Raw genomic sequence first — 12,010 nt, 5'->3', positions numbered from 1 at the left:
ATTCCATCAATATAAAAGCACAACTAGCAAATATGATTGATAAATGTGCCAAGTGTCTGAAGCTCATGACATTTGTTTTACTGTTTTGTTAGAGTGTCTTTTTATATTAGATTGGAGACAAGTTCTGGTTCACAATGGAAAACATTTGCTTTGAGCAGAATGTGGATTTTTTTCTGTGTGCTTTTTAATAAAGGGTATTGCATGTAGAATAATTGAGATATGCTTAGGAGTTGGAAGCTGATTCAATTTTCCAGTCCAATCCAGTCTCTCAAAGTAGTTCTCAGCATTTCTCAAATGCCCTTTATATGAGTGTTGGTTTATGTCCTGTGTGTTTTTTCTCATTATTGTTTATAACAGGGATATTTGTTTTCTGTTAATCTCCTGTTACTGGCCTTAAATTATTGGAAACCTGTAATCAAGTATTTCCCATGTTCTGGGCTTTTTTCTATTTTCTGCATTCTATCCCAAGTAATGCTCTGCTTAAGTCTTCTCCTTGGTTCCTCTGGCTAATGCTTTTCAGCTGCTCCGGGTTCAGCTCCTGGTTCCCAGTATGGCACAATGACCAGGCAAATCTCGCGACACAACTCTACCACTTCTTCAGCATCTTCTGGTGGATACAGACGGAATCCTTCTGTGACTGCCCCATTTTCTGCTCAACCTCATGTTAATGGCGGGCCTCTTTATTCTCAAAATTCAAGTAAGCTTCTAAGCTCTGAAATCACAAACTGTTTTGAGCAAAATGATTGTAAAAGCATGCATGGCATTTTAATTCATTTATGAAGAGCATCAATCAGATTACTGCTTTCTTTCCGAAAATAGAAGGAAAAACAAACAAGAAAAAGCATATTGAAGTTCTACAGTGATTGCACTATATGCAATTATACTGTTTTCCCCTCTGACTTGTTTGCTGTTACTCATGACAAGAAATTATTATGATTGCCTATCTAATTATAGGCACATTATGCTTAGCATTTCAGGTGTGCTTGGAAAACATAAACTAAAACTGGATTTTTTTTTTGCAGGAGACCTAATATGGTTTTAGTACAGTCCGTCCACTACTGGGCTAGTGGCGAGAGAGTACTGTCTGAGCACAGTGCTCATGTAACAAACTTTTCCCATTACACAGTTCTTCCCTGTCTCTGTCTCTTTCCTAAATACTTTCCTGATTCCAAGTTTCTCCTTTTTTTAATTAGTTTTAAGCTTGACTGTTAAAGAAGAGCTCGGTCTCCCTCTTTTTAGCAGACTCCTCCTCTGTGCTTCCACACTAGTAGTAGTATAGATCCAGATGAATGAGGGAAGGGATGGATGCCATGGACAAGTGAGCAGGTTTTAGTCAGCAAGTATCCTGCCTACCTACCCAACAGGGCAAATGAGATTCACTGCAGAAAGATCTGCAAAATAAGGATCTACCTGAGTGTTGGTAGAAAGCTGTTTCTATCAGGAAACTTCTTCCTTGCCATTTCCATAAATTTTGACCAGATACACATAGAGGAGTGATAGCCCTGTAATGGTTTCTGGTGGTGTTCTTCAGCATGCCAACTGTTTTTAAACTTCAGAGTTTCTTTTAAAAAGAAATGTTGATGTTTGGGCTGAAGATCACTTTAACCAGCGTTTGCTGTTGCATACTTACTCTTAAGGAAAGAATGCATATAAAATGTTTGAGATGCTGAGGTAAAGAGTTTTCTCAGTGGTTTAGAAGCACTACATTTATCAGAAAGCATTTTTATATACAGATGCAGCACCTATCTTTTTTTTTCCAATCCTGATTTTCCTCCCACTTTCTCTCGCCCATACTGGCCTTTCATTTTCCTCCACACTCTTGTTCCCCCAAATTAATTCACCATAACAACAGAAACTCCTTCCTCTTTGAACAGTTGTGTTCTGTTGAATAAATAGAGCTTTACTTCTGGAAATAGTTCAATTGTCTGAAATGCCGTGTACACCACTGTTTCTGAACGTTTACATTTGTCCAAAGCAATTTTTTGCTCAAATGCAGGTGCTGTTCCTTTATCTAGCCTCTCTGGTGTTTTCAAAATACTGATTGTCAACATTTTTTAAACAGTATTTTGATGGGTGTGTTTTTCTACTTTAAACGGTTTCCCTCTGCTTCTGTAACTGGTGATTTTTATTTATTTATTTATTTATTTATTATTTCTTAATGCTGCTGTCTTGACATTAAATCCAGGTCCCATGTTTCCTTAAGGTTTTACTTTTCATGCTAACAAATACTCTGTTTTTTCTTAGATGTTTACTTCAATTTTGTGAGAAACCTGTTTGTTCTCCCTCTTTTATCAATCATTTCTCCCATACAGTTTATTTGATTATTGGTTTTGTAATGAACTAAATGCTCCATTGTTATTCATCAAACATTAATCTTTGTTATGGCTTTATTTAAAACTGTTGCTTACTTGGAAGTACAGAACCTCTTTCAAATTTGGTTCCAACTGGATTACCCTGCTGAATTCCCACCTTCACACGAATTTTTCTGCTTCAGTGCAAGAGAAATTCCACTGAGAAGGGGCATGGTATAAACAAATGAGCTGATGTTTTGTTGGGTTTTTTCTTTTTCCTTTTTTTTCTTTTCCCCCTGTTCATGGGGAGGCATCCTGCCAGAGCTGACACTTTGAATGGCATGCCTTACTGCTACCATGCCTCTTTCCTACCCGTAGAGGGAAGAGCTGAACACCTCGGCTGTCAGCCCAGCATCTCTGAGTGCTGGTGCTGTGTCTCCTACCTCATTACTCACCCAATAGGTATATACTTGAGAAGACCAGCTTGCCAGGGCTTCCTGGGGAGCTCTGTGTGCTAGTGTAGCCAGCTGTAGCTCTTCAAGCCTTTGCCAGCCTCCTAGGTTGCTGAGTACCTTTTAACCACAGAAGACTTAATAATTTAAAATAAAGCTCCGTTCTGCTCTAAACCCATCTGGTTTTCCAACCAACAAGCAACAAGGTCCCTTCTTCTATGTAAAACAAAAACATAGTAAGACAGGCCACTGCTTCGTGCCCTAGCAGAGCAACCTTACGGGAGGTGCTCTCTGTATGAATATTAAGTATTGATGTGCAACGTTGTTTCCCTTGTAAAGTAGTTGTCTTTGCTCTGTGTCAGTGCTGCTTTGCTGCACTTGATGTAGTGCTCTACTCTTATTTTAGAGGAGTCCTCCAGAATGCTCTGAAGCATCACCTCTACTTCTAGTAGCATACTTTTAAAAGATAACTGCTAAATTTGAGTAATCCTTATTTGGCAGCAAGATGAAAAGTTCAGTTTTGTGTGAACGCCAAGTGAAGCGGAGCAGGTCCCTTCACATGTGCACCCTGTGAGCTTCCAGACACACGGCCTGCCCTTGGCTTTTTATTCAGCTAAACACAGGGGCATGCTTTGCTTTATGATCCTCAATTGGCTAACCATGAATTCAGCCTTGTTGGAAACACAAGCTTGAAGAAGGTTCTTCTGTGTGTGTGTTCTTGTTGTTTTTTACATACTTTGTTTTGTGGTCCTCGTTACTGACGGCTGCTTTTGTTTGTTTCCTTTTTTTTTTTTTTCCTTTGTCTGTTTGACTTTCCCCGATATGGTGTGTGTGTTGCTACCAGTTTCTATTGCTCCACCCCCTCCCCCTATGCCTCAGTTGACTCCACAGATACCTCTCACAGGCTTCGTGGCCAGGGTGCAGGAAAACAGTAAGTTTGGACAAGCTGAGCTGTTAAAGGGTAGAGCCTATTTTCTTCTAGCATGCATGGCTGGCAAGTCAGACTCTATTTTGTTTCCTTTTCCAGAAGCTAATACCATCTTGCATTCTAGTGTCAATATGCTATTGGAGCTGAAGGGCACACTCTTCAATATTTTATAACATGTGCATGATTATTACTGACCCATTTAAGTTCTGAACTGCAAATTTATTATAGAAATACAGTGTGAAATATGTGGCATATGCTTGGTGTGATTATAGAAATGTATCTTAATTAAAAACATTAATGTCATGTTGAATCATCCTGCCTGAGGTTTCTTAACTAGGGATAATTGATTAGTTTTTATTAGAAAGGCTTGTGTAGACTGTCAAAATATGTACTGTGTAACCATTGATTCTAATACTGTGGTAGTCTTCAGAAAGCTGTACGGTCAATTGAAAATGTGCAGTCTTATGATCTAATGCCATTACAAAGGAGCTCGTAAGGTATTTCTCCTCTCAGCAGCCTTTAATTCTCCGTTTCTTTGTGCTCTCTAGCCAGATTTCCCTACTGACCTTCTTGCAGCACAGCTATGCTTGTTAGGTTTGCAAGAGATATGCTCCCTGGCTATGATCTGGGCTGCAAGGTGTTTTATACTGGTAACTCTGCTTTTACCATTACTACTTGATTCATTTCAGGTGAGTGTTACTGTCCCAAATGCTAGCGCAGGTGTGAAGTCACATTGCTGATCTGGGGACATCTTTGCTGTAGGAGTATGTTGCAGTTCTGTAAACAACAGAATGAATGCGATGTTGATAGGGCAGCTAAGTATAAAATGTTTTTGAAGTGTTTGGGAGCCATAGCAAAGTTTGCTAGGATCTCAGGGCCTACTACTACATAGTAGCTATATAGCTTCAGCATACATTTAGGGGCCCCCAGGTCAGACTGGTGCTGCTGTTCAGGTTTCCATTAGAGCTTTTAAGTGGTGATGTTCTGAGCATTCTGCTAGAGATGAGAGGAGGCATCTCTCTGGTTCTCATTTGTAAAGAAGGTATTTTGGTGTTGTGCTAGGTAAATAGTAAGGACCACATTGATGTAGAATAGTACGCAACAAAATTCTGTTGATGAAACTTTCCAAAATTCAAAGTGTAGAGGTAAACCTACTGAAGATGAAGGTTACAGAATGTCTTCACTTGCAGATAAACTTGGGAAAATTGACACCTGCTTCTGAATTGTTCCAAGTATTGTCCTCCTGGAGATAACACAGCCCTTGGGAGAGCGGAGGTGAAAGGGACAGACTTATTCATGTGTGCAACAACAAAATGCAAGCTGACTTGTGAATGAGATTGCAGCAGAAATAGCTGAAGTTTGAAATCTGGTCTTAGGAATTGTGCTTTTTATTTTCTTTCTTTTAACAGTCCCTTGGGTTTGAAAGTTATATAACGAGTATGGCTTTGAGCTGCTGCCGCCTCATTTTGGAGGCAGGGGAGCGTGTGGCAGTCTGCGCATACGCTCAGCAAAACTGGCTGTAGAGGCTGTTAAGTTTTAGCATTGTGTGCTAGACTTTCATCTGCCTCGTTTTCTGCAAGAAGTCTACGGAGGAGTGGAGTTAGGGAGACGTGTGGGTAGGCTTGTCTTTTCCTTATCGTAAAGATCTGTGGGTTTGGGAAGCAATATCCTCTGCTCTGTGGACTTCTTTCAGACAACAAGGAGAGAGAGGCCTTAGAAACTATGCAGCGCCTATTCTTTTTTTCCTGCGCCCTGTGCCCAAACTGTGGGTATCTCCTTCAGAGAGGTTCTCCAGTGTATCCGGTGCCCAGGGACAACTGATTGGATGTAAATTGCTGTACTGTCACACTCAGTCCTTTCAAAAGGAGTCTGTTGGTCCCCATTTAGGGAACAGGGATGTGAATACATACAAGAGAAGATGTCTCAATTTGGAGCTGTATAAATACTGGTCCTTTTACCCTTTCTCATTTAGTGTGGTTTTCTGTATGCTGCTTTTTTTTTTTTTTCTTCCTCTAGGATAAGTAATGCTATTCTAGAGTCTTTTAAGTTCAAGAACCAGGAAAAGTCTAGGTTAAAATCCAAGAGGAGTTGGGGGGATACTTCCATGGGGTGGCACTTGTCTAATTTTCTGTTCCATTCTCTCCCCTTGTTTAAATGTGAAGTTGAATTGTTTTAAATGTTTCCCATAAAGCATGCGGTTTCTGCGCTGCATCTCAGTTAGGGTATGTGTTGGCACTTTCACACTTGCATTTCCTGCCCTCTTTTCTTCTTTACAAATAAACAACTTCACGGTTGAATAAATACAACTTTTTGCATTTCTTAAGGTAAGGATTTCTTAAGATCTCAAAGGATTGTTGTTTCAATACTGTGGTTTTTTTTCCTGGCTGCAGAGAGAAATTAAGGGGAGAAATACATTTTGTGAAAGATGTGCCGAAACTACTGCACAAAACCAATTCATTCATAAACGGTGTTGTCATGTGTCTGTGGTGGATTCATGAAGCCTGCCTGTGAGTGCTATTTGGTAACATGGGCGAGACGTAGCGTTCAGTCAGCCAAAGGCTTTGTTAGTCTGTCTCCAAGTGACATAAATGGGCTTCTGTATGGGAGAGGAATCGCTAATACAGTGGCAGCCAGTCTTACTGATGGAGAGAGCTGTTGGGTATACAGCTCAGCTGGTCAAGTTGAAGAGGAGCTGGGCTTGCAGGTAAAGAATAGCATTAGCTCTTCAAGGCATAGAGAGCAGGCCAGGTGCCAGGGCTGAGGCAGCCTCTGCCCCAGCAGCTCCTGCTGGCTTCTGCTCCCTTGCAGCAGGAGATTTGGCTTCCCCTATACCAGCACAGGCAGTCTGACCCAGCTAGGACATGGGAGTTATGGTCAAGCCCCTTATCAGGGGCATGTGGCTGAAAAGCAAGGTCTAGTCACCACTGGAGTAGTGGCCAGGGGCAAGTAAAAAGCATTAAAGCAAACAGAAACCCTACTTCAGATCTCCAGTGCCATTGTAACTAGCAGTAGCTAAAGCTTCACTCAGTGTTGTTCTGTCCTTGCTGTGCAGCTTGGCTTTCTTCTCAAAATGAATGTAGTGTGCTGGAGCTACATGTTCTGGAACACATGCCCAGCCTGATGCCTCCTTCCAGTCAAACCCTTTCTAGAGCAGTGGTTTTCAGCCTGTTTTCAATATGCAGACTCCCAAATTTTTTGTAATTAAATCTGTATTGCTATATAATAAAGTTGAGTTTAGCAACAGTAGCTTCCTTTCAGTAACTTCTGGCTTCATAGTGCTTACACCTAGGTCTGTGTGTAGTGGACCACAGTTCCCAGGGAATAGGATAAGTGACTTGATGTCTCGCATCTGAGTGTGCTTGCGCTCCCCCTTCTCTCTCTCCCCCCCCCCTCCCCTCCCCTCTCTCTCCCCTCCCCTCCCCTCTCTCTCCCCTCCCCTCCCCTCTCTCTCCCCTCCCCTCCCCTCTCTCTCCCCTCCCCTCCCCTCCCCTCCCCTCCCCTCTCTCTCCCCTCCCCTCCCCTCCCCTCTCTCCCCTCCCCTCCCCTCCCTCTCCCCTCCCCTCCCCTCTCTCTCCCCTCCCCTCCCCTCTCTCTCCCCTCCCCTCCCCTCCCCTCCCCTCCCTCTCCCCTCCCCTCCCCTCCCTCTCCCCTCCCCTCCCCTCTCTCCCCTCCCCTCCCCTCTCTCCCCTCCCCTCCCCTCTCTCTCCCCTCCCCTCCCCTCTCTCTCCCCTCCCCTCCCCTCTCTCTCCCCTCCCCTCCCCTCTCTCTCCCCTCCCCTCCCCTCTCTCTCCCCTCCCCTCCCCTCTCTCTCCCCTCCCCTCCCCTCTCTCTCCCCTCCCCTCTCTCTCCCCTCCCCTCTCTCTCCCCTCCCCTCCCCTCCCTCTCCCCTCCCCTCCCCTCCCTCTCCCCTCCCCTCCCCTCCCTCTCCCCTCCCCTCCCCTCTCTCTCCCCTCCCCTCCCCTCTCTCTCCCCTCCCCTCCCCTCTCTCTCCCCTCCCCTCCCCTCTCTCTCCCCTCTCCCCCCCCCTTTGCTGCCAGCTGCTGTGAATGTTACTGAAAACTAATTTGATGAATTGATTTTAAGAGTGATTTGTACCATAATGCCTTTCTCTTTTTCCCTTTCCCAAAGCAACTTGTAATTGTGCTGATTGGAGAATCTCAGGGCAGGGATTTGACATTTTGGATTATACACTTAATTCCTTGAGCACTTTTTCCCCAAGAGCAGCAGCTGCCTGTTGTAGTTTTCCGTTTATTAATTGAATCCTGGTTGTGTGCACACACACAAGCTAGTCTGCAAGATAAGGTTCTGTACAAAGCTTTTTTTCTGCAGAAGGATTACTTGGCTTTCTCTTACCTGGTTAAATCTAAAACACTAGCCTCTTCCCTTTTTTATGATCCACACCAGATCTTTTTGTCCCCTTAATGCTAGCTCTGAGAGACAAGGAATCCAAGGAAGCAGTGTTCAGAAATAAATTAAAATGATTGTTCTAGACAAAGGATTTGTTAAAAAATAATCAAGCTGCTGGTCCAGACCAGAGGCCTGTTGCTGCCTGGCTCAGAGGGTGCCACTCGGAGTCCTCCCATAGCTAACCGCTGCAGCTAGCCCCTCAGCGCATGGACGTCGGAGCAGGAAGCTTTCCTCTCTGCTGGTGTTCAGCTTACGCCCTGCAGCATGTGCTTTGACTCTAGTAGCATTGATACATAGATTTGACTACTAATAACAACTGTAGTTGTGTGTTGTAGCTGTTAATACAAAGCCTTTGTTTCTAATCAGTGCATGGTATTATAGTGCATGCTTTGTGTGTTGTCCCCCCACCCCTTTTACTTACAGTGTACAGCCTCAGGTTTGTTTGCATCTCCACACTGTTTTGATTTAAGAAAAAAAATAATCTCCAAACGTTTCTAGTTGCTGATAGCCCGACTCCTCCCCCACCACCGCCTCCTGATGAGATGCCAATGTTTGATGACTCTCCTCCTCCTCCACCTCCACCCCCTGTGGATTATGAGGATGAGGAGGCTGCTGTTGTGCAGTACAGCGATCCTTATGCAGATGGAGATCCTGCTTGGGCACCTAAAAACTATATAGAGAAAGGTAAGAGAAGTGTTGCTGTGTTACTGCAGTCTCAGAGGATTAACGGTATCTGAAGGGAATGAAGGACTTAGCTTGGGTCTGTGGAAAACAGTCATTGTCCCTGCCAAGTCAGAACTCGAACCATTCTTTTCTTAGTTTGTCTGTGGCTACACCTAATGTGATAAAATATAATCCTTCCAAGGAAGGATTATAAAATACCTTCAAGCATTCTAGAATGGATTAAAAAAAAAATCCTTCATTATGAGAAGCAGATGTAAATCAGATGGCTTTCATCTTTGCTGAGCTGCTGGACTGTGTCTCTAGCTACCTCAGGATTGTGGCGATCGTCTAGAAATAGTGTTCCAAAAAGGCCACAAAGTCCAAGCTCCATTTATCCCATCAAACTAGATAGCTAGAGTGGATCATTAGACTTTCAACTATAAAAAGTAGTGAGGCTTCCTTGGAGACTTACCAGTGACTCTAGATCAGCAGACTATAAACTGTGCGTAGGTATGAACTCATATAGTAAATGTCTCTTCTCATGAATAATTGAGATGCCAATTTCCTGCCTGTAGAGTTGTCTGTGTTCTGACAATGACCATTTTGTCAACAGCAATGTTGCACGTTTTCTCATGATCTGGCTGGTACTGTAGCGCATATGGAATGGGGTAGGGTACCTGTGATACCTGTTGTGGCAGAATCTTCACTCCTAGCTGGACTGGGTGCAGGATGTACCCATGGGATGAAGGTTAACTGATACACCATGCCATTATTTGCTAGGGACTAAGACATCAGATTTCCAAGAATGTATGTATGGTAAATAGTACGTTCTTGGAATGCATAAAACTGATCAATTGCACAAATCCGTGTTAACTGTTTTGAAGGGTAAGGCTGTGATGTCCAAAGTTTGTGTATTCATAGTGGTAGTTTTTAATTCCAATACTACTGGTGGCGACATTTACTTTCCTTAGGGAGATCTCTGCTTTGTTAATTGCACACAGCGAGTTGGAAGTTGGCAAGAGTAATGTATTCACCAAGCAGCTACTGAAAAATAGCTGATGTTGCTGTAAATTCACTTCTACTTTTTCCTACAGTAACTTTTATACTTGCACTCATTGCAGCTCTTTGAAAAGCAATGCCAAAACTTATCACATAGAAGCTCTGTAGCAATGACCATCCATTTCTGTACGGTGGCTTTAAGCAGCTACGTTAACAAGATCATACACTGAAGTACATGCTATATATATACAGCTGCAGGGGCCATAGTGTAGAATTTTTTTTCCATTGGTCCATTTCTACAGAATGATTTAATTTAAAAAAATTTTTTTTTCTTTCTCTAATCAAGAGATCCCTATACAGGGATCTGTATGCTTTTGAGGTAATCTGACCAGAAATGACTGACACACTCATGGAGCCAGTTGTTTCATAGTTCATCTTTTAAGTGTCCATATGCTCTGCTTTACTGTGTCACAGTCAACTGTACCTCTCTGTCAATAGTTTAACTGAGTGTTTGGTGTAGTCACCACCCACTTCTTACTGGTAGCTAATGTTGCAAGAAAAAGTGAAATTTCATTTTCTGGACTTAACGTTCAACAGTGAAAGCATGTGAATTAATTGTGGAAAATCCCAGGATAGCAAACCAGTCTTTTAAAAATAATGGTACTTCAAAAAATGTTAATACTGGTGCTATTAATAAAATGCTAAACATGTCCCTGTTCAATCCACAGTTGTTGCTATATATGACTATACAAAGGACAAAGACGATGAGCTGTCGTTTATGGAGGGTGCAATCATTTATGTGATAAAGAAGAATGATGACGGCTGGTATGAAGGAGTTTGCAATCGAGTAACTGGCTTGTTTCCTGGGAATTATGTTGAATCAATCATGCACTATGCCGATTAAAATCCTTTGCTTTTCAAAGTTGGGTCTTGTATTCAGTCATACCATGATTATTTACAAGGGGTAACTAAAAGCTAACAGAATTGTCTTAATATACTTTCAAAAAAATGTGCCCATCTCTTCAGGCCATACTGTTTTAATGGTATGATTGAATGTCCGTCTCTCAAGTCTCTGGAGACAATATGTCTTACCTGATGGCAATTTGTAAAACAAGCAACTGTCTATAACTGGTTATACTTATTTACTTATGCATTGTTAATTTTATGACCAGCCTAAATATTCTGGGGAAGTAGGGTATAATATTTAATGAACCATGATCAGATTGTGCCATTATGTTTTTCAGTACAGCATGGTAACTAACACTACGTTAGACTAACATATTAAAATCTGGATGAGAAGTTTAATGTTAGTGCTGGTCATATTACTTTTTGTTTAGACTCTTTGCTCATTCTTGAACTATATTTGTTTAAAGCATGCATACAAACTTATGTATTGAAATATACTTTTTTAAAAATCCAAGATGCTTCCAATTGTTGTAATCTTTACCTGGAGTATTCTCACTAAAGTCTATTACAATGAGTTGTTTGGGTCTAAGGTGTCCATGTGAATCAAAAAATGGGTGGTCTTATGTATGTGTAATTTGTACCCAAGTTTTTTTAATGAGTAAATTTACATTATGACTTTTTCCATTCATAAATATATAAGTGAACCAAAGGTCTTGTCCATTACTTTGTTGGTTGGCTTGGCAAACAAGTTTGGAATGCTAAAGTAGCAAAATCATGGCTGTGTTATCCCAGGCAATGTACTAAAAAGCAAATGTTTGTAACGTGACTTTATCACTGACAGAGGGCAAATAAATTAGATATGAAACCTGAATTACACATTTATACATACTCTTAAAAGTTCTTTTCTTCCAAAATTAATTTTAGCAAGGATCCTTGATTGAATCTAGTTATCTAGATGCAGTAAGTTGGATACCATTGGTAACTGACATTTCTTGGTGGAAACTGTATCTGGCTTGGTCATGTGCCCAGCTGAACAGAGATGGTAGGCTGTTTCTTAAGATATGACAAAGGGGGAACAAACATGACAGGAACTTAGCTATTGTGTCAAGGGATCACAGGCAGAGATAGAGATGATGTACTTTGCTGCTCTACAAATTCTGTGGCTTAAATAACCTGAAAAGGAATGTGGTAGTACTGGATAATTACTGTAAGAAGAATGTGTCTGGGACTTCAAAGCAGACTTCTAGGAGGGTATTGAATATACTCTATAAATGAGTGATGGAAGGTGATGGAGTTGAAGCTTTGACTGGATGATGAATCATTCATTTTTAGTGAGTTAAGAAAACGAAAGGCTCAGTATTTCT

The 12,010-nt window shown here is 41.9% G+C and overlaps 1 protein-coding gene across 12 annotated transcripts in view; it reads left to right on the top strand.

Annotated features, from left to right (window-relative positions):
* ABI1 (abl interactor 1) overlaps positions 1 to 11,517 on the top strand; it is an 84,811-nt gene extending 73,294 nt beyond the window's left edge. For 4 of the 12 annotated variants that reach the window (XM_069777470.1, XM_069777495.1, XM_069777447.1 and 1 more), the window contains 4 exons: positions 521 to 697; positions 3,588 to 3,674; positions 8,577 to 8,762; positions 10,469 to 11,517. In XM_069777470.1, coding sequence (XP_069633571.1) covers positions 521 to 697; positions 3,588 to 3,674; positions 8,577 to 8,762; positions 10,469 to 10,644 — 626 coding nt within the window. In that variant the 3' untranslated portion in view covers positions 10,645 to 11,517. The remainder of the gene's footprint in view (positions 1 to 520; positions 698 to 3,587; positions 3,675 to 8,576; positions 8,763 to 10,468) is intronic. The other 8 variants (XM_069777519.1, XM_069777463.1, XM_069777486.1 and 5 more) reach the window with 3 other exon arrangements.
* Positions 11,518 to 12,010: the final 493 nt, after the last annotated feature.

The sequence above is a fragment of the Haliaeetus albicilla genome, chromosome 2, assembly GCF_947461875.1.
Source record: "Haliaeetus albicilla chromosome 2, bHalAlb1.1, whole genome shotgun sequence".
NCBI lineage: Eukaryota > Metazoa > Chordata > Aves > Accipitriformes > Accipitridae > Haliaeetus > Haliaeetus albicilla.
Note: the sequence above shows the minus strand (reverse complement) of the source record. Positions and strands in the feature narration are given on the sequence as shown.